At 41.6% G+C, this 18,125-nt stretch overlaps 4 protein-coding genes across 4 annotated transcripts; all 4 read right to left on the bottom strand.

Annotated features, from left to right (window-relative positions):
• Positions 1–505: 505 nt before the first annotated feature.
• On the bottom strand, positions 506–1,870 carry LOC108115257. Its single transcript, XM_017226613.2, has 2 exons — positions 829–1,870; positions 506–770 (listed from the first exon to the last, which is right to left on the bottom strand). The coding sequence occupies exons 1-2, from the start codon at positions 1,853–1,855 to the stop codon at positions 574–576; spliced, it is 1,224 nt and encodes a 407-aa protein (XP_017082102.2). The 5' UTR covers positions 1,856–1,870; the 3' UTR covers positions 506–573.
• Positions 1,871–2,090: 220 nt separating this feature from the next.
• LOC108115247 lies at positions 2,091–3,559 on the bottom strand. The gene is given in 3 exon segments (XM_017226603.2): positions 2,091–2,456; positions 2,514–2,979; positions 2,981–3,559. Coding segments are annotated over 3 exon segments (1,224 nt in total). The 5' UTR covers positions 3,542–3,559; the 3' UTR covers positions 2,091–2,259.
• A 4,667-nt stretch (positions 3,560–8,226) lies between these two features.
• LOC108115281 lies at positions 8,227–9,443 on the bottom strand. Its single transcript, XM_017226641.2, has 3 exons — positions 9,059–9,443; positions 8,704–8,826; positions 8,227–8,639 (listed from the first exon to the last, which is right to left on the bottom strand). Exons 1-3 carry the CDS (start codon positions 9,441–9,443, stop codon positions 8,227–8,229), a joined length of 921 nt encoding a protein of 306 aa, XP_017082130.1.
• A 4,332-nt stretch (positions 9,444–13,775) lies between these two features.
• On the bottom strand, positions 13,776–16,743 carry LOC108115269. Its single transcript, XM_041817769.1, has 5 exons — positions 16,533–16,743; positions 15,982–16,320; positions 15,423–15,842; positions 15,066–15,215; positions 13,776–15,003 (listed from the first exon to the last, which is right to left on the bottom strand). Exons 1-5 carry the CDS (start codon positions 16,741–16,743, stop codon positions 13,910–13,912), a joined length of 2,214 nt encoding a protein of 737 aa, XP_041673703.1. The 3' UTR covers positions 13,776–13,909.
• Between the last annotated feature and the right edge of the window lie 1,382 nt (positions 16,744–18,125).

Raw genomic sequence — 18,125 nt, 5'->3', positions numbered from 1 at the left:
ACAAGTGGCAACTGAAGGCGACGCATTCGGCCAACAGGCCGTGGGCCTTCGCTTCCTGCTTTGTTTTGGGTCTGGGCCATCAGCTGTGCGGAGCTTTCTTATCACTGAAGCTGGGGGTAGAAAAGCTTTGCACATTGGGCCAAGGGTTGCCACAAATTCGCACAGAGCTTCCACGATGTCTGCTTGGGGATTTGAATCACATAAAAGTCAGCCAACTGTAATCAGTCTAGTCTAAAGGCTATCGCACTTAATCATTCCCCGCCTAATATGACGCAAAAATGACGTAACAGTCTAATATGTATTTTAAAACAATTTTGTGCTTGCTGATAGCGTATCTTGTTAAGTGCCCTCCAAAAAGTAATATAGTGTATACACAATATCAGGACCCCTATCTAAATTGCGGGCTGTAAACTAACAACAATCGTATAATCAAACAAACAGAGCCCAAGGAAAATAATTATAAAATGTTTAAATAAATCTCTGAGATGTGATATAACAAGAAAAGTTTTATATTAGTATGTATTTTTGTTGTTCTTTATATTGCAGAATTACTTATGAATAAGTTGTAATAACCTACTGAAGATCCAAAAGGCCCTTGCTGTCGAGTATAGCTAATAGTTTGGTAGCACTTCTGATCACAGCTTCACTGGCATAAACGGATGTCTGATATCTCAGTCCTTCCTCAGTATCCTTATAAAGACTTGAGAAGTCCGATGTCCCTTCGGTGCCATTGTAAATCATACAAGGCTTGAACATGTGAGCCATCAGACCTAGGAAAAGATAATGATTAAAATCACGTGCTTCGCTGATAGATTAAGCTTTACTTACTCATGAACCGACGTCGTTCGAACTGGAGCTGATACTCCTGCAACGTGGGAAATGGGCCCTTGTACGAAAACTTTTCCAGGTTCGCTTTTAAGGCGTTGAAATGATGCTCAACAAGTTCCGATTCCTTGTCCCTGACTTCTTCCTTTAGAGAAGTGGTGAAGAAGTAGTGCAAGTCGATCGTTGGGGAGGTGCAGTTACTGAATTGAAAGTCTATGGCCACCACTGTCTGGGGTTTCCCTGCATCGTCGTACTGGAACATGATGTTGGTGGTCCAGCAATCCCCGTGGTTCAATGTCTTTAAATCACTCTCCCCCACATCGTAGGCCCGAGCCCCATACTCCATGATGTGGGTACGCAATTTCTCCAGCTTTTCGCCATAGCTTTGCTTTAAGTTTGGTTGGCCATTTATGAACCTCAGGAAAGCCCTAAACAACCCCGTGAAGACTTCCTTATACGCCGTTTTATCCCGCGAAAAGAAGTGGGTGAAAAAGCAGTTGGTCAGCAGTTCCGGATGGCGTTCTTGCAGGATTATGGAAGCGGCATGGAACTTGGCCAACATTTCTAGAGTCAGTTTGCTGTGAGCCAGATCCAGCTGGCTAACTCGATCGGCATTCACAAACTTGTATGGAGCAAGATCCTCCAGAATCATAGTGCTGAACTCGCGGTCCACGGCTATGGCATCTGCAGTCATCTTTCCATCCAGGCCAGCCTCTTGCAGCAGTTCCTTCAACTTGGGAAGGATGAACTCATACATGTCCATCTCCCGGGTGTAGAGATCGTACTCGAAAAATACCTCTGCCTGGGGCACATCCTCTGGCAGTGCTTGCTTGACGATGAACGTTTTCTTCTCAACCAATCCATCGCCCAGCTGGTAGTCCACATAGATACGGGTCATAACGCCCACAAAGTTTTCACCTTTACCAGTCGCCGGCTTGGCCCAGATCTTGAGAACTTTCAACTGATCGTCCTTGCAGTAAGCCCTCAGCCTGGGCTGCAAATACTCCTCGGTTAACCATGTGGGTAGCATTGTTTACCTGATGCGCTCTTTCGAACTTCTGACGTCGAAGCCCCAGTGCTCACGCTTATATTGTGACGAAATGGGATCTTATCGAATCGCGAATATTATAAAGCTGCCGCGATAAGCTTTGTAACGCCGATTGCCGGCTATCTCTGTTCTCGAGTGAATTTTCAGTTCTACAAGGTCATTGTGAGATGGCAAATTCGACAAAGCCCAGTCACACAGGTAGAGATTCGTCTAGTCATTCTAGTTCTCGAACACTTTATTGTGACGAAAACATGCCTACAATCTTAATTTTTGTTTGTCCGTGCTAAAAGCGTGATAGCAGTTCACTTGGTTGATATCGTATATAAAATATTTTTTTTCACACAGAGCACATTGTTTTATTACTCAATATTACATGAGCTTAACGATTAATGAGCATCTAAGAAGCCCTTGGCATCAAGGAAGGGTAGTATGGTCTCGATTCTTCTCTGAATCTCTTCGTTTTCATACATCGAGTCCTGGAACTTAATGCCTTCTGGAGTATCCTGATAAAGATTTATAAACTCGCAGTCCTCGCTACCGTGGTATACCATAATCGGTTGGAATACGTTGGCGATAATTACACCTTTAAAGAACCAAATTTTGCTTTAAATTTGAACAGATCAATTACGACAGAACTTACTCAAGAATCGTCGCCTTTCGAATTGAAGCTGGTACTCAAAAAGGCTTGGAAATAAGCCTTTGTAAGAAAGTGCTTCCAATGTCTTTTTCAGGCCGTAATAGTGGTACTGGACCAGCTCTAATTCTTTGTCCTTCACTTCAGTCTTCAGGGAAGTACTGAAGAAGTAATGCAAATCCACTACCGGAGATGTTAAACTGCTGAACTGGAAGTCAATGGGCAGGACAGTGATGGGATTGCCCTCGTCATCGTACAGATACATAACGTTTGTAGTCCAACAATCCCCATGAACTAATGTCTTTAGGTCCTTCTCACCGACGTCGACAGATCGGCCGGCGTAGTCCATCAAGTTTTTGATGATATTCTCCAACTTTTCCGCGTAGCGATTCTTAAGATTCGGTTTGGTATTCACGTACCTAATGAATGCCCTGAACAAACCCACGAAGACCTCCCCGTAACCTTTTTTGCTTCCTCGAAAAGAAATGTGCATCATAGTTCTGGCTCAAGAGATTCGGCTCGCGTTGATTCAGCACTATCGCTGCAGCGTGGAACTTGGCCAGCATATCGAGAACCAGCTTGGTGTGAGTCATGTCGAGTTGCTTCACCCTATCCGCATTCATGTACCGGAGAGGAGCCAGATCCTCGAGAATCATTATCGTGCGATCCCGATCAACAATTATTGCCTCCGCCATTAGCTTATCGTTAAAGTTGGCCTCTTGGAGAATCTTGGCCATTTTGGGGAGGACGACGTCGTACATCTCCAGTTCCCTGTTGTAAACATCGTATTCCTTAAATAGTTTAGCTTGAGGAGCATCCGAAGGAACGCCTTGCTTCAGGATATAGGAACTTTTAAGCTTAGTTCCATCTCCACGTTCAAAGTCCACATAAATCCGAGTCATAACTCCCACGTAGTTCTCGCCTTTCTCCGTTGCCGGTTTGGCCCATATTTTCCTTACTCGGAGCTGATCGTCCTTGTGGAAGTTTTGTAAAGCTTTTTGGACATACGCCTCCGTTAACCAACTGGGCAACATGCTGACTGTTTCTCGAGCACCGCGAACTAACGAATATGAGGGCACAGCATCTGAACAAACGTTTATATTCAGACCTTTGTTTAATCAGTTAAGTAGTTAGTTGTTACGATAAGCGTAACATTTTACGATGCCCAGCTCAGCCAGGGATAATGACTATATAGTCTCCATTAAATCACTCCTGCACATGACCGGCATCGGCCTTGATGATCAGAGCTCGAAAATGTATATTTCCTAATGCGATTGCACTTGTGAAAGAAGACAAAATCTTAACTTTATTAGCAGATCCAAAATTTGATAGTAGGCTTTTTTTAAAAGAGGTTGAATGGAGTAAAATATTCCCGATAAAACAGAACCGTGAACCGTCAAAATTTTTGCATTCTAATGACAAATTGTCATCCCATTGATATATACATTTTAGCCAAGTCTTGCTTCAAGATTTTAGGTTTTTGATTAATTCCATCTCCTTGCGTTGCGTTTGCTCTTTGAAGTTCTCCGTTCTCCATTTTCCGTAGCTGATGTGGCGCTGAGTTTCTGGACTTGCAGCTGATTGTCCCTGAGAACTGTGAGGCTTTCTGAATATACTCCTCTGTTGGCCAACTGGGTAACATGGTGATCGTATAAAATATATTACAAAGTTTGCATTTGCTATTTTAAACATCAAAGTTGATTACTAGAAGCTAGTGATGATTATAACAATGTGAGCAATAGTTTTTACTGAACTGAGGGAGGGAAGGTTTGTAATGTTCACTTAATCATTTTTGTTCATTAGATCTTGCTAAGTTTTGCTTATGATCACTTAATCCTTTTTTGATCCTCTTTTCTCGGTCGTTCAATTTGGCTTTAATACGTTTCTTTTGTGCCTTGTTCGATCGACTGCCGAACATAAAACAAGTTCACCGGGCGCAGTACAAGAATAAGAAGTCGGCTTTAGAAAACTTGTTATGAATTTATTTGCAGAAAAGCGGCGCATAGTGTGTGTCGCCAATCAAGAGTACTTCAGTAAGAGATAGAGCTGTAAGCAATTCGATTTTTAAATCGATTTAATCAATCTTTTTAGATGTGCGAAAAAATCGATTTTTTTTAGTGAATCGATGCATCGACAATGGGTTTTAAATAAATAACAAGAAACATGATCTCAAACAATTTTTTTTAACAAATTTTACTTTTGTTTGCAACCGTAAAATCGGTGTTTTCCTTACCATATTTAAGCAATAAGTGAATTTTTTTTCGTTTTCGATTTTAAATCGATTTAATCGATCTTTTCAAGAATTGAATCAAAAAGAATCGATTCTCAAAAGAGTAAGAGAAAAGTAAGAGAGTGTAGCTTAAGCCACGTTGTGCAACACAAAATTTGAACGCGTTAGAATTTGCTTACAGAGTTGCCATACAGTTACATTGTTTCAACTTAATGTACGTTATATTCAAATGCTCCTCCGACATGTACTTTTGCTTGCATAAATTCGGTCCTACTAAAAATCAGCTGAAAACAGCTGTAAAACTGTAAACTGTAAAAATACAGTTCTCTCAAACGCAAAAATCCACCTGCTTATCTTTTCGTTTCTTTAAGTTAACATACTCACCAAAGTGAGCATTATGTTTACCCAACACTGCTATAAGCCTATGAAAGCTAAGAGCCCGGAAACTAGTAGGTCTTCAAAGTTAAGATGAAGTCTGCAACACTAATGGTAATAAAATACATACGGAAAATAACAATTTAAGCTTAGCATATAATAGAAAAGCTTATAGTGAATAGTGATAGCACATCAATAGTTTTCCAGCTCTAATCGGATGTCAGGACTCCTCCATAAAGACTGCTGAATTGGTTGTTTTTGCCACATACAGGTGTCTGCCGCTCCAAGCTGGAAGAGGTATATTTGTGCATGTAGGATTAAACCTATGTTACCTACATATGGCTGAATGAGTTCCATTCCTCTAGCTTTTGTTGTTGGTTGCAAAGCGGACAAATTCGAAAAATAAATTAACATTAATGAGCCGTTCCCTTCCCTTTCTTTCCCTTCCCTTCTGTATACTAAAAATATAAAAAAAATCCATACAATAATACAAAATAAATGGTTTATGTACAAAAAACATATTATTACAAACTTAATAGTCCTTTTCAATGAGTATCTAATGCTAACCAAATGGCCAACATAGAGATTATTTTTCGAACACAGCGTAATCAAGAGCATGACATACAGCATCTGAACAAACGTTTAAATACAAACTTTTTTTCTTACGATAAGCTAAGTAACATTAACAAGTTAAGAAATCTCTGTTAGGTTAAAGCTTTGTTTTCGGAAATAATTAGTATATTAGGAACTCGTTCCGACTTTAAGTTCCATGACCAGGACCTCGCTCGCCCAATAGCCAACTTATCTGAAAAGGTCATAAATTCATGCGCAATCACCCCTATCCATTCGTTCTACACGTACATATATCTGCCAGTTGATAGGGCGACACAAAAGTTTAGCCTTTTGTTGGCTTTGCATCGTGCCATAAACGGGAGCAAACAGATGAATGTGCCCACCGATATTTGCCGGGTTAATCATTTACATGTGTAGCTAGGAGATAGTAGGCAGTTGGCCCGAACTGGGCTTAAGTGGCATTAGGTGGCCAGCAAATTTAACCTATTGATTACGGGGAGTGCGTAGTTGACTGGTTAAACAATTGGCAAGGCTTCTTGGGAGTCCGAGCCAAATTGTACGGCAAACAAAGGCAGGCCCTGATAAGAAGCTGGTAAACATCGGGCCAAAAGAGCCGCCCGCACACACTACTTTTGGTCTATGCCAGATGGTCGAGGGGAAGGCTCTGCAGGGCGTGTCTGCTTGCGGCATAAACAAAATGCAAAAATAACAAATAAATCTATATTGGAAGCCAATGTATTTCATTGTGTTCGCAAACAGAGATGCTATTCGTGGAAATCCATTTCCATTGGCAATCGATAAAGCCGAAAATGAAGATGGCATTTGTTTTCATCTAAAATAAAAGAGTTTGCGCGTAAATTTCGCATTTATGTAAACATTTGCCATCCTCTAATTTGCTCAAAAACTATTAATTAATTGATTGAGCTTTTTATTGTCACTTTTATTCTAAGGAACTCATTAACATAAATTATAAAATAATCTTCTGCTTGTCCATTACTATATATACTAAGGGTTTTGAGATCACAAAAGAATGAAACCAATCATTAATATATTTAAAGAAATCTTTCTATTGCCGTAGATCATAAGTTTCCTGAATTATTTCATCACCAAGTATCAAATTGTGTTAGAAGAGCGGAGATAAAAAACAAAGCAGTCAGTACCAATTCTAAGGCCACGTAAGTGCGATCTTAGCACCCTCACGCTTTTGGCGTGCTGTTTGTTTCGTTTACAACTGATAATCATAATTCCCGGCTGGATGCCGTGGAACTTGCTGGACTAGGCCAGTACAGTTCATTGTGAAATGAATTTATCTTCAACACACGTATAAACGGCATTTTTTATAACTTTCAGATGTAGTTTAGACGTGGTTTCAAGCAGGATTACAATTTAGTACCGGTCTCAGTATCTGTGACGTGGCGTAGACCGAGCGTAGACCAATTTGTTTTCTTAGAGAGTGGCTCGTAATTTTTGGTTAATTAAAAAAACAAACTTTAAATATGTCATCTTAAATCTTAAAACAATTTGAGTTAGCAAGCAGAAGAGATTACTTTCGCAGCTTAAATATAAACTTTTGAAATATTCATAAACTTACTCGAATTTACAAGCGGCAAACATTTATAGCCGCGCTTTTTAGCTGTAAACATACAAATTCTAAAAGCAATTCCAGTTCTCTATTTCGGTCAGGGAAGTCTGCTTTAGTGGGCGTATTGATTCGACCAAATTGAAATGGCTTCTCGGAAGGCAAATCCCCTTTGTTTGGTAAACAAAGGCAATGGCACTGATAAGAGCCGGGTAAACACGAGGGCCCAGCGCCACTCTCACGTTTTTGTTTTCATTTTTATTTGGCCGGCGGTGCCTGTCGGGGAAGCGGTTGTTTGCCTTCGTCATAAACAAATTGCTTTATGCTCACACGAGAACTGTTTGCATTCCGGCAAATCCGAGGGGTCGGTGGTGGACTTATCTCCGGATTGATCATTTAAGTTTGTGACATCACACAACCAGAAAATTAAATATTATTGAAAACGATTTGCAAATATAATCAAGACCGAAATAATATTGATTTGTATATATGCAAAGTTTGCCTAAAAAATATTTATTTTGTGGCTGCGTGCCGCTGTGTTGCCGTTGCATAAATATTTTATTTTATAAATAATTGACTGTTTATGCTAAACTAAAAATTGCGGTAATCGCACATACTCGTTCAGTTTCTTCCCGTCTCATTTAGATAATTCAAGCAATTTTAGATTATTAATTCATTTCATTCACCTAATGGAGTGGAATCTCAAAAAATATTTTTAATCAATCAGTAAGCATTTTAGAATTAGTTTAGTCACTAACTTCTAGTACTTACCCCACTTTTTATCTTCCTCGAATCAAGCTCTGTATCGTTTAGGTTTGCACATTATAAAAAAAATAATAAATAACTTTATTAGGATACAATAAATTACGTAAGCTAATTACACCTAAAACGACGGTGACGAGTAACAATTTACTAGGTGTCAATATTGCTGGCACAAGTCCGATTGGTTTCCTCAGATTTCCCTACTGTATCCGCTTGCTGATCGTGTCCAGGTAGTTGTGGGCATTATATGCCTTACTCGTGGCCCAGTCCTTGCTATAGCTGTTGCCGCCGATATCGTGAGGAGCCCCGGATCCGGAGCTATAGGGGGAATAAGAGTTGGAGTAGCTGCTGCTGCCCACGAACTGGGAGTAGTCCGTGGGGTCAGATTCGTAGACATGAGAGTGAGTTTGAACCAGGTGCGGATGGATCTTGCACATGGTCTTGTACTTGAGGTAGTGAATCAGCCAGCCCACTCCGCCCACCAACAGCACGTTCATGCCCAGCACACCCGTCAGCATGGACACGAGGGTCATCTTAAGGTGGGCAATCTTAATCAGGATGATGAGTGGGAGGATAACGAGCCACTTCTTCTTCTTGCGCTTCAAACGGGCTTCTAATTGATGGGGATATTTCTTAAATTAACCTGGGGATAGGACTTTTGATAAGTCAGGACCCACCTGATTCCTCCATGACCCTAGCTCCACTGTCACTGTTTAGTCTCAACTGGAGTCCATGGTTACGTCCGAAGGTCTCCACCGCCCTCTTGAGGAACTTCAGAATCATCGTCAGCTCGCTGTCTCCTAAAAAACAAACAAAGAAGCAGCTAATCAACCGCTCTTGGAATGCAAATCCACGCAGCTAGAGGCTATAATGCTTCAAATTAATTTACAACCGGATAGATCGTAAACATCGGCAGTGGGTTATCCATTTTCTCCGGACACTTACCAGGCGCAGGCGATCAATTAAAGTTCGCCCCACAGAAACTCGAGCTGCGAATTTGGCTGAAAACAACTTTCGATTGTGTGGACCCACCTTCCAAGCTCTTGGCGTCGTTGAACACGACCACCTCGTCGGCGGGCTCTCCTAACTGGACCAATCTCAGCCAGCGGCCTTTATCCCCGGCTAGATCGCGTCCATACTCGTTGGGGAAGAAACCCATGCTGTTGGTGGCCAGTTTCCAGATGAGCTTGCTGGCCTTGTACTTGATGCAGGACACCAGGCTGCGGGTCTCGAAGCACTGCTTCTGGTTGCGCGAGATATAGGGATCGCTTTGAATAAGTCGGACCGAGGATCCTGCCGATCTGGCCAAGGATTCCGCTAGGGAAACTGGTGCTGTCTTGGTGGTCTCATTCTCCGCGTGGCAGTAGTGGAGCAGCACCAGCAGCAGCAGTGCCAGCACAATCCGACACAGCAGCATGTTTGTTGCCTGGTTTTCGGAATCGATTTAACCGCGAGATGACTGGGATCACTGGGACACTACCGAACGGCTGAATGGACGAGTCGCAAATGGCAACCGAGAGGTGCTGGCTACTCCTTTTATCGCGCAGCCGCAACCGCAGGCCAACTCTACTGGTTTTCGCAGCTAATGCTCATGTAGATGGAGCATTTAGATGGAGCATGGAGTATGGAGTATGGATCATAGAGTATGCAGCATGCACCGGAATAGCAATTCCTGCTGGCAATGCCAATGCCACTGCCGCTGAAAGTTTCTGGGTCAGCGATCTGCGATCTGCCATCTGCGATCTGTGATCAGCGTTCGATCGACATAAAATTGAATCGCATTGTCGCGGGATTATGAAGCCAATGTCGAGCAACAGGCAAACCACCAATTGACCGCCTTCCCGCTGCGTGTGAGTCGACATGAGTAGCAATGAAAGCCGGGTATTGAAAGTGAATCGCGGTCCGTGCTTCGATACAATTCCAATTATGATGGCCTGGCGCCAGTTGCTAGTAGTCAGTGTCCAGTGGCCAGCGGCCAGTGGCAGTGAACGATGCCAATCAGAATAAGTGCAAATGTGCATTTATGCGAGTTTAAACTGGCCACCGAGTGGCTATTGCATCGTGCAATTTGCATACCTCGGTTCAGCCTGGGAATGATTATTTGATGCTGGAGCTGGAGCTGTGACCGTCTTAATTACCAAGCCACAGACGCTGGATGCGAAAGTTGTTGTTGTCGGAGGCATTGAGATGCATTGCCCCTGTTGCATTATTGACTAGTGAAAGTAACAATTGGCGCTGCTTGTCCACCATTTTTTGCCGCAACTCATGGAATTCTCGAGCGCCGCTGACTGACACCGCTCGCAATGCAATTTATTGCTCGGTCTGTAGATGGCAGCAGTCGTCTGTGGTTGGACTTAATGAGAATGAGGTAATCGGATGAACTGGCTCCCGGCTGGCTCTGAGCTAGAATCCATCAACAGAAACAGCTGCGAAGAAAGTTTTCGGTATTTTGGTTTTCCGATCGCCAATTTCTTGTAAACATTGTCTTTAAGCCGGACAGGCTAACATTAATTACTGGAGCCCACCCCACTTCCAGCCCGATTTGATGGCTGCATATTAAATCACGAGGCGCACGCAAACGTGCGAGCATTCGGAGGATTTCGGATTTTGCACCACAATCCACAGCAAACGACTTTTACGAGAAATTAACAAAGGCGGTGAGAGGCTGAAACCGAAACCGAATTGCCTAGGCAATTAAGCAAATCCGATGTGCCAAGATTTTGGGCCGTTCGCCTGCTGGAGAAGGCGGCCGGATGGGCTGATAATTGTCATAGTGGCAAGGAGAGTTGGCCACCAGACAGACCCGGGTCGTAAAGACGTGGTTATGGCCTTGACCAGTTTGATAGTGAAATTTCCGTTCAGGTGCATCTTTCTGATTGGTTTGATGATAAAGTTTAAGTACGAAGCTTTTAAACAAATGCAGATTCCCAAATTGTTTTTCATGGGAGTAAAAAGTACCTGCAATAAAAAAAACAAGATCTTTATCTTATATATAATAATATTTTTACGTGCCGCTATTAACTTTATAGCTACTAGATAACAGATATGCGAAAGTGCCTTATCCTAAATTAAAAATTTCTTCAGTATATTTAATTTGTGTTGTTAAAAAGATTCAGCCATTTACCTTATTTTGCTTAATAGGTTAAAGCATAGGTTGTCTTTTAAAAGCATCTAAATATCCTGCAATATTTGTTTATTTCTTTTTTCTAAGTTTATTAAAGCTCAAAGCAATTTTTAAATAGTTTCCAAATTTATTTGGTATATCCACCGAAACTCTTATGTAACATAATGTTTCAAACTTTTGGAACCAATAATAAATAAACCATAAACCATTTAGCCCAGTTAAGTACTTTCTTAAAACAGTAATTCGCGAAAGCAAGCGTAGGGTTAATTACCAGCTATTTTATTAGTTTTTAGTTTCTTATACAGTTTTACGTTTCTATACTTCAACATATATTACTTTAACATTTAACATTTAAAGGCAAAATTATAAAGAAGAATGCGTTGTTGATAAATTGACATGTTCATGAAAACAAATTGTAATGCTCCACTATTTCGGGACCTTTCTAAGTCACACTACTTTCTGATACTCCAACAGATGTGTTAAAGTAAAATAGGGAATCAAAAAGCGACAAACTCACAAATTTCTGGCAAACGATTTTGCCATAAACGATTTGGCCGAAACGAAAGCACAAAAGCAATGTAAATATATTCGTAATGTATCGCAGTGTAAATTATATTATTTTACTTACGAGACGGAGCGCCATCTAAATTTTACTTTTGCAAACAGCGGCGTTAATACAAGCGATGGTACATTCTATCCGTTTTTGGCTTTTGCCGAAAGAGGGCGTCGCATTCATATCGAATACATGTATGTAGAAATCGTGAAAACATATGCGAGTTCGAACGAGGCTGGCCGGAGAATACATAAAAGGGCTCAACTTTGATCTGGCAGCACTTTGCTACGCTTTTCAGAGGTGACAAACCATTCGAAAAATAGCGGTCCTCCCCCACTAATTTGGGTATATTGACTAATGCAGTTGTTTCGAACATGTTGCACGCTGTAAACAATGAAATTAGCTTCAAACTTTCCTAGTAGAGGGTCGAAGAGAGTGACTTTTACCTATTGCTAAATATTATATTAATATCAATTCAATAACGACCACTTTTTCTCACCGAAACTCTTTTCTTATAGTCGTTAGTCTACTTTTCAAATATTTTTTTATCATCGTTCATCAGTCATTTTATCTCAAAAGATATTTTCCACTTGTAAAATACCGGTTCTTCTTTGCATCGTTTTGCATCTTACATGATTAAATGCTCAATCTAGAAAGACCGGTGCTTAGGTGATTTTAAATAAATTTCTTTCAAAAAGAGCATATTTGAATATACACCGTTCAAAAAACTAACTAACAAATTTAATTAAATCGGCATTTACAAGGAATTTCGGAAACCGTAGATCTTAGGTATGTAATTATAATGTATTCATTTCATAAGACAATCTTAATTATCCTGGCGTAACCAAATTTTTCTTAATCTTAAACAAAAATATATCTAACTTTTTTCTAACGAAAATTTGCTATTATTTTTCAACAGTTCATAAAAGGTGTTGCAAATATTTACGAATTCTTTTACAGATTTAAATCTGTCTAGTACTTTTCAAATGGGGGTACGGGAAACTTCTCCTGTTCCTACTAGCTAATCTTATAGGAGAACTACTGAATATTACTTATCTTCTAACTTCAGTTTTATTTCTAGATCTTGATCAATATACAGACCTCGTAGAGTAAAAGGGCATGTTAAGTTTACAGCTTGCCCCAGTACGCGAAAAGCTCGGTTCGATCATCTGATCGCTCTCTCACTTTTTGACGATGCGTGGGATCACGGGAGCGAGAGCGGAAACCGTAACAGAACGTACGTCGAATCTAAAGCGGGGCGCTATATGCACATTGCACATATAATATTAACCCGATATAGTAATTAAACGTTTTTGTGATTTTATCTGTTGGGGTTTGTTAGTCTGAACACAGGGGGCACAACTATACATGGTGGATTTATTAGATTCGATGAAAAGTATGTAACAGGTAGAAGAAAGCGTTGCCGACCCTATAAAGTATATATATATATCTTATCATTATTAATAACGAAGTCCTCACGCCACCAAGTTCGAAAGACGGTTTTCAATTTTTGCAGAAAAGCTGATATCTCGGTAATGGTTTTTTTTCTATCTAGCCACGCCCACTCTAACGCCCACAACACACGGAAAGCGAAATATGCGAAAATCTCGGGAACTATAAGAGCTAGAAAATTAGGGTTAGGAACACGAATTTTAGAAATGCCAATTTACTCATCCGGCCATGCCTGGTTTGTTTGTTTTACAGCTTAAATTATTTATTTAGAAATGGTTAGTGCAGTAACGGGTATCTGATACTTTTGACGATTGAATTCCTATCTTCTTTTTTTTATGACTCCAAAAGCCACCTACCTATTTCATTTTTGGAACTATAAGCATTCATCCAAGCGTTGACAGGTAATACCTTTTATAATAGCTCACAAAAGAGAGCGCTAAAGTCTTCATGTCGAATACATGTAAAACGTAAGTTATGTTAAATGAACCATTGACTGATGGTCTGGCAACACCGACAACGAGTTATATTTTCATTCGTAAATTAACAGATTAACAGTCACTGGTAAATAAATAAACAGCATGAGTTTTTACAATTATTATCAAAAAATTAACAAACACATATACCTTCTAAAATATAGTTTTTTTATTTGCCGTAAATATAGCCAACTCTCAGAGCTTATACTGATAAACTTAAATAAAATTTAATCTTTAGTGTATATAATTAACAACTTACAAATTTAACAGAGATTTCCTAACTAAATGAGAACATTTTGGTTACTTCTAGCTCGTAACAATCGCATTATCAAGGAGTTTTTGTCGAGTCCGTAGATGGAGGTCTGGCCACTGGACTCGGAAAATGACTCATCCGCCGCGTAGTCCGCGTTTAACGTGGTTGTTGGCAACTCGTTAGAGGCCACGGTGGTCGTCGACTCGCTGCCGGTGGTTTGGCTGTTTAACTCCTCGGCCTCTGTGGTCGAAGATGGTGGTGCAGTTGTGGTGCTTGAGTCAATACTGGTGGTTGGCTCCTCAGTCGCCTCCTCGGAGTCAGTGGTAGAGTATTCACTTGCCGTTTCCGCTGAGGAGGAAGCCGTATCCACACTGGTGGGTAATTCAGTAGTCGACGGATCTGTGGTGCTGGGCGGTGCAGTTGTGCTTGGAACAGGGGTGGTTGACGTCGAAGTAGAGCCCTCTTTGTTGGTCAGCAGAAACAGCAATTCCTGTTCAGGATCTTCAAAAGCACTGGCAGCGTTTCCAATATCCAAGTTTAAAAGTTCCGTGGATGCCATGCTCAGAATGGATGCCATCTTGGGTGGTGGCGTTGTTGTTGTACTCGTGGAGGTGGTTAGAGTGTTGGCATCCCTTGGAGCGACAGTCCAGTAGTAATAAGGATATTTCTCGCTTTTCGTCTTCTTGAAGGTTGTTGGCTTTTTGCCAAAGAAGCCGTTGACATTATCAAGAGTTTTCCGCACCAGCCAATTGTCGTTCGAGGACCAAGAGGCATCTTCATCACTGCTTACATGATTGGAGCCACTTGATCCAGCGAGTCCTAACGAGGGCAGCTCTATCTTGCGTATTTTACGATTGTTAGGTTCCAGGGAGGGGGAAGTGGCCTTGAAAGATTTCTTTTGCAGCTGACGTGGCTTGTATGGTGTGGTTGGAGCCCTAGTGGTTGTGGTGTTGACCAATAATTTTCTTATGCTTAGTTGTGGTGCAGTGAAGTTCTTTCTACCAATGCCATACAGAACTCGAGGCACCGAAATCCTTGGGCGACTTCTCTCGGTGGAAGGTCTTTTGGACATTTCCTTGCTTGACTTAGGGCACTCTCCCTTATGGGACAACTTCCAAACTGGAAGATAGTTTATATTAATTTTTGTATTTAAATTCAATTAGATGAAATTAAATCTTACTGCCTGTTGGGATCCTTGCAGCTCACTCTTTCCAGATAGCATTCGTTGATGATCGTGTGATAAATGCCGTTGCGAGTGGCACAAACGGGCTGATACACTGAGGGGCACGGCTTGTCACATCGACGACAAGCTCCGTCGTGGGAAATGGTCCATGCTGCAGAGATTGAGGTTGTTAATAGGGTATGACTTATAATTATATAGTTTATAGGTTTATCATATCAGCAAAATATCATAAAGCGGGTACTAAGAAAATGATTTGAAAAAACTTTTCCCAAGTGCTGCAAATTTAATTTGATAAAGAGGAAATCTATTGGTTTCTTAGCTCTTATTGGTATTTCAACAATCCCAAAGTAAGACTTACCATTTCCGACTTTTTGACTGTACTCCATCAGCTCACAGACATTGGAAAAGGTGCGGGTTTGGCCCTCAAAGCTACCGCAAACGGGTTCATTGCCGAAAACGCACGATTTCACGGGGATTCGTCGCACTTTCGATTTGGGGCCAACTACAGCATAGGGCTTCCTGGCGGGCAGAGAGTAGCTCTTCTCCATGGCGCCCGTATGGCTGATGAACTGCGTGTGAAAAGTCGAGGGGGCGTAGATCTCGACGGCGTCCTCTGGTATCTGGAAGTCTTCCGCCTGAGTGGACAACCTTCTGCTCTTCTGGCTCCGCTTCGTGCGCTCCGCATCCAATTTGGGCTTGGCCTTTGGCTTCTGTTTGCGACTGTGTTTCATCTTGGTGCTGTCCTCTCCACAAAGGCCCTGGGAAACTATGCGCCAATCTGTGCACCGGAAAAAAGATTGAAAATTATGGTTAATCTTTTCGGAAGTGATAAGAGATTTAAATATCACACATAATAGACTTAATAGTCGCACTTTTCTTTTCTTTTAAAATTGTATTTAAGATTTAAGAGTACTCACTTCTCTGAGTCTTGATGTTCTCCGCGTGAACTAAGCACTCATTGGAGAAGGTGGACTTGACCCCCGCATACAAGGCGCATACTGGACGATAGATCCTGGTGCAAGGCACCAGCACGGGTGGCTTTTGACTGCTCTGGATAACTGTGTTTGCCTTGGGACACACTCCCCACCGGTGGACCATCCAATCCGATCGGGTGAGGCAAGCGTTTCTCATCATCTCGCAGCGACTTGCGAAGGTCTTGCGTTCTCCACCCCTCGATCTGGTTCCACAAACTGGCTGCTTTCCCGAGCCACAATCAAACTCGCAGTTGGGAAAGCAAAAGCGGAGAGTCACATCATCTGTATCGGAATTATAAGAAAACGGTTAGTAAAATAGATAATTTTAGGAATTCTTTGTTGAAATTAAATGTTTGTGTTAAGTTCGTCTTTCTTAATAATCTCAGTTTAAAGTATTTGAAATCTATCAATTTCTCTAAGAAGATCAAATTAAAGTGGAAATGTGAATCGTTTAGTAATTTATCAATACAATTTATGGTATACTTAATACTCACATAGAGGACCATTGAGAAGATTACCCTGCTGGGCCTTTCGCAGGTCGCATTCATTGGCAAACAAAAAGTACATTCCACTGTCCCGGCTCTGGGCGCATGCTGGAGTATCGTCATCGGAGCATGGCAAGTTCATCCGATCCTGGGCAGCTGATGCCAGCAGTACGTGTAAGAATATTCCAAAACAGAGAGCAATCACGATTCGCCCAGCCATGTTCTTGCAGTTCTGAGACAGTTCCGAAACTCAATGCAATTCGAGATGCGTCCGCGGCTTTTATATTCCCCCCAGTGGCACGCGTTGAAGTCTGATGCATAGTTGATGATATTATCGGAGCCGAAATTCTGCAGACATCACATTGCGCGATAAACACGCTTGGCATCGGTGTTCTGCGAAATTTGTCACAGCCCGATAGATGGCTCGATTGCCCGGATTCGGTCTATTGATAGCGCCACCCGACGCGTCAATTAGATGCTCACAAAGTACGGAGTGCAGACTCTGCGGCTACGTGATATTCGGGCGATTTTGGAAAAGCCGCGAGATAAGCCCCAAGTTGGCATTTGCATAGATTGTGTGCGCGACAGCTTTGTAGTTAGTATCTTTTCCGCTCGCTCTAAGCCGATAATGTGCTCATCCTCAGCCATAAATATAAATAAAGTGGTGTGTGTGGAAAATGCACAGAATCACAGCAGAGCTTTTGGCCAACTCATGCCAAGCTGACGAATGAATGAACTATAGTAACTTATGCTATCTGGGCAGGAAGTTGTCCAAGATGGTTGGGATAAGCTGCTGCCAATGATGACGAGTCATTCAAGAAAAAATGCTGAAAATTGTCACGCACCTCGTGTCCAGATAGTCGAGTATACCGTGGGCTATTATGGAGTCGCTTAAATAATCGCTTGTTTATAGTATGGGTGCCTATAATCGTTGGTCTTGTGTTTAGTTTTATAAATTTATGTTGTTAACTGAAGATTCTTCAGGTGGGCTTGACTCTAAATGTAACCAGTTTAAGATGACGAATGAACTAAAAGCATTTAAGAAATTACGAACTTTCTTTATCGGCATTACATTATTAACTCTTAACTGAAAATAATAATTTTTAAACTTCCAAATAACTAACACTACCCCACTGTTACTAGTATGCTAATCATCGTAATTATGGTAATGGCTGGTAACATTCTGTTATTTATAGATTCCCAAATATTGCTGCCTCAAGCAATTAGCCAACCACCGCTAACCAAAAATGTGGGTCAAGTAGGTCAAGTTCCACCAATGCTGAGACCCATAATTGAAATATTATTTAATAACCGCTGCGGAACAGCAGGCGCTGCTGGATTCTCCGCTAATTTGTGTTCTTACGGTTCTCCGATCTCGGATCTCTAATCTGGCCAAGCGATCGGGCCTGCCACATTTCCCAGTTGGCATCGCGTCACAGTCACGCGCAGGCGTCATGCCAACTTTGGCAGCAGCTGCTCCCCGGCTCTGTAGGCCAATTGCTAATTTCGCGAGGCGGCAAGAAACTTCTTCTGCGGCTAATGACAAACAATTTGAGCCCCGGCAACGGGTGCTAAAATTACAAAATCTAATAACGCGCGGCG

The sequence above is a fragment of the Drosophila eugracilis genome, unplaced genomic scaffold (assembly GCF_018153835.1).
Source record: "Drosophila eugracilis isolate 14026-0451.02 unplaced genomic scaffold, ASM1815383v1 contig_1897, whole genome shotgun sequence".
In the NCBI taxonomy this organism is placed as follows: Eukaryota; Metazoa; Arthropoda; class Insecta; order Diptera; family Drosophilidae; genus Drosophila; species Drosophila eugracilis.
The sequence above is the reverse complement of the archived record's forward strand: the minus strand, read 5'-3'. Positions and strand labels throughout refer to the sequence as shown.

Excerpts from the sequence above, each read along its gene's own strand:
- LOC108115257 (XM_017226613.2), bottom strand. The coding sequence starts at position 1,855 with ATGCTACCCACATGGTTAACCGAGGAGTATTTGCAGCCCAGGCTGAGG. Across the intron at positions 771-828 it reads CGAACGACGTCGGTTCATGA|GTCTGATGGCTCACATGTTC; the intron begins GTAAGTAAAGCT and ends ATCTTTTCCTAG.
- LOC108115281 (XM_017226641.2), bottom strand. The coding sequence starts at position 9,443 with ATGCTGCTGTGTCGGATTGTGCTGGCACTGCTGCTGCTGGTGCTGCTC. Across the intron at positions 8,827-9,058 it reads CGACGCCAAGAGCTTGGAAG|GAGACAGCGAGCTGACGATG; the intron begins GTGGGTCCACAC and ends TTTGTTTTTTAG. Across the intron at positions 8,640-8,703 it reads TAGGGTCATGGAGGAATCAG|AAGCCCGTTTGAAGCGCAAG; the intron begins GTGGGTCCTGAC and ends CCCATCAATTAG.
- LOC108115269 (XM_041817769.1), bottom strand. The coding sequence starts at position 16,743 with ATGGCTGGGCGAATCGTGATTGCTCTCTGTTTTGGAATATTCTTACAC. Across the intron at positions 15,843-15,981 it reads GAACATCAAGACTCAGAGAA|ATTGGCGCATAGTTTCCCAG; the intron begins GTGAGTACTCTT and ends TCCGGTGCACAG. Across the intron at positions 15,216-15,422 it reads CAGTCAAAAAGTCGGAAATG|CATGGACCATTTCCCACGAC; the intron begins GTAAGTCTTACT and ends CAATCTCTGCAG.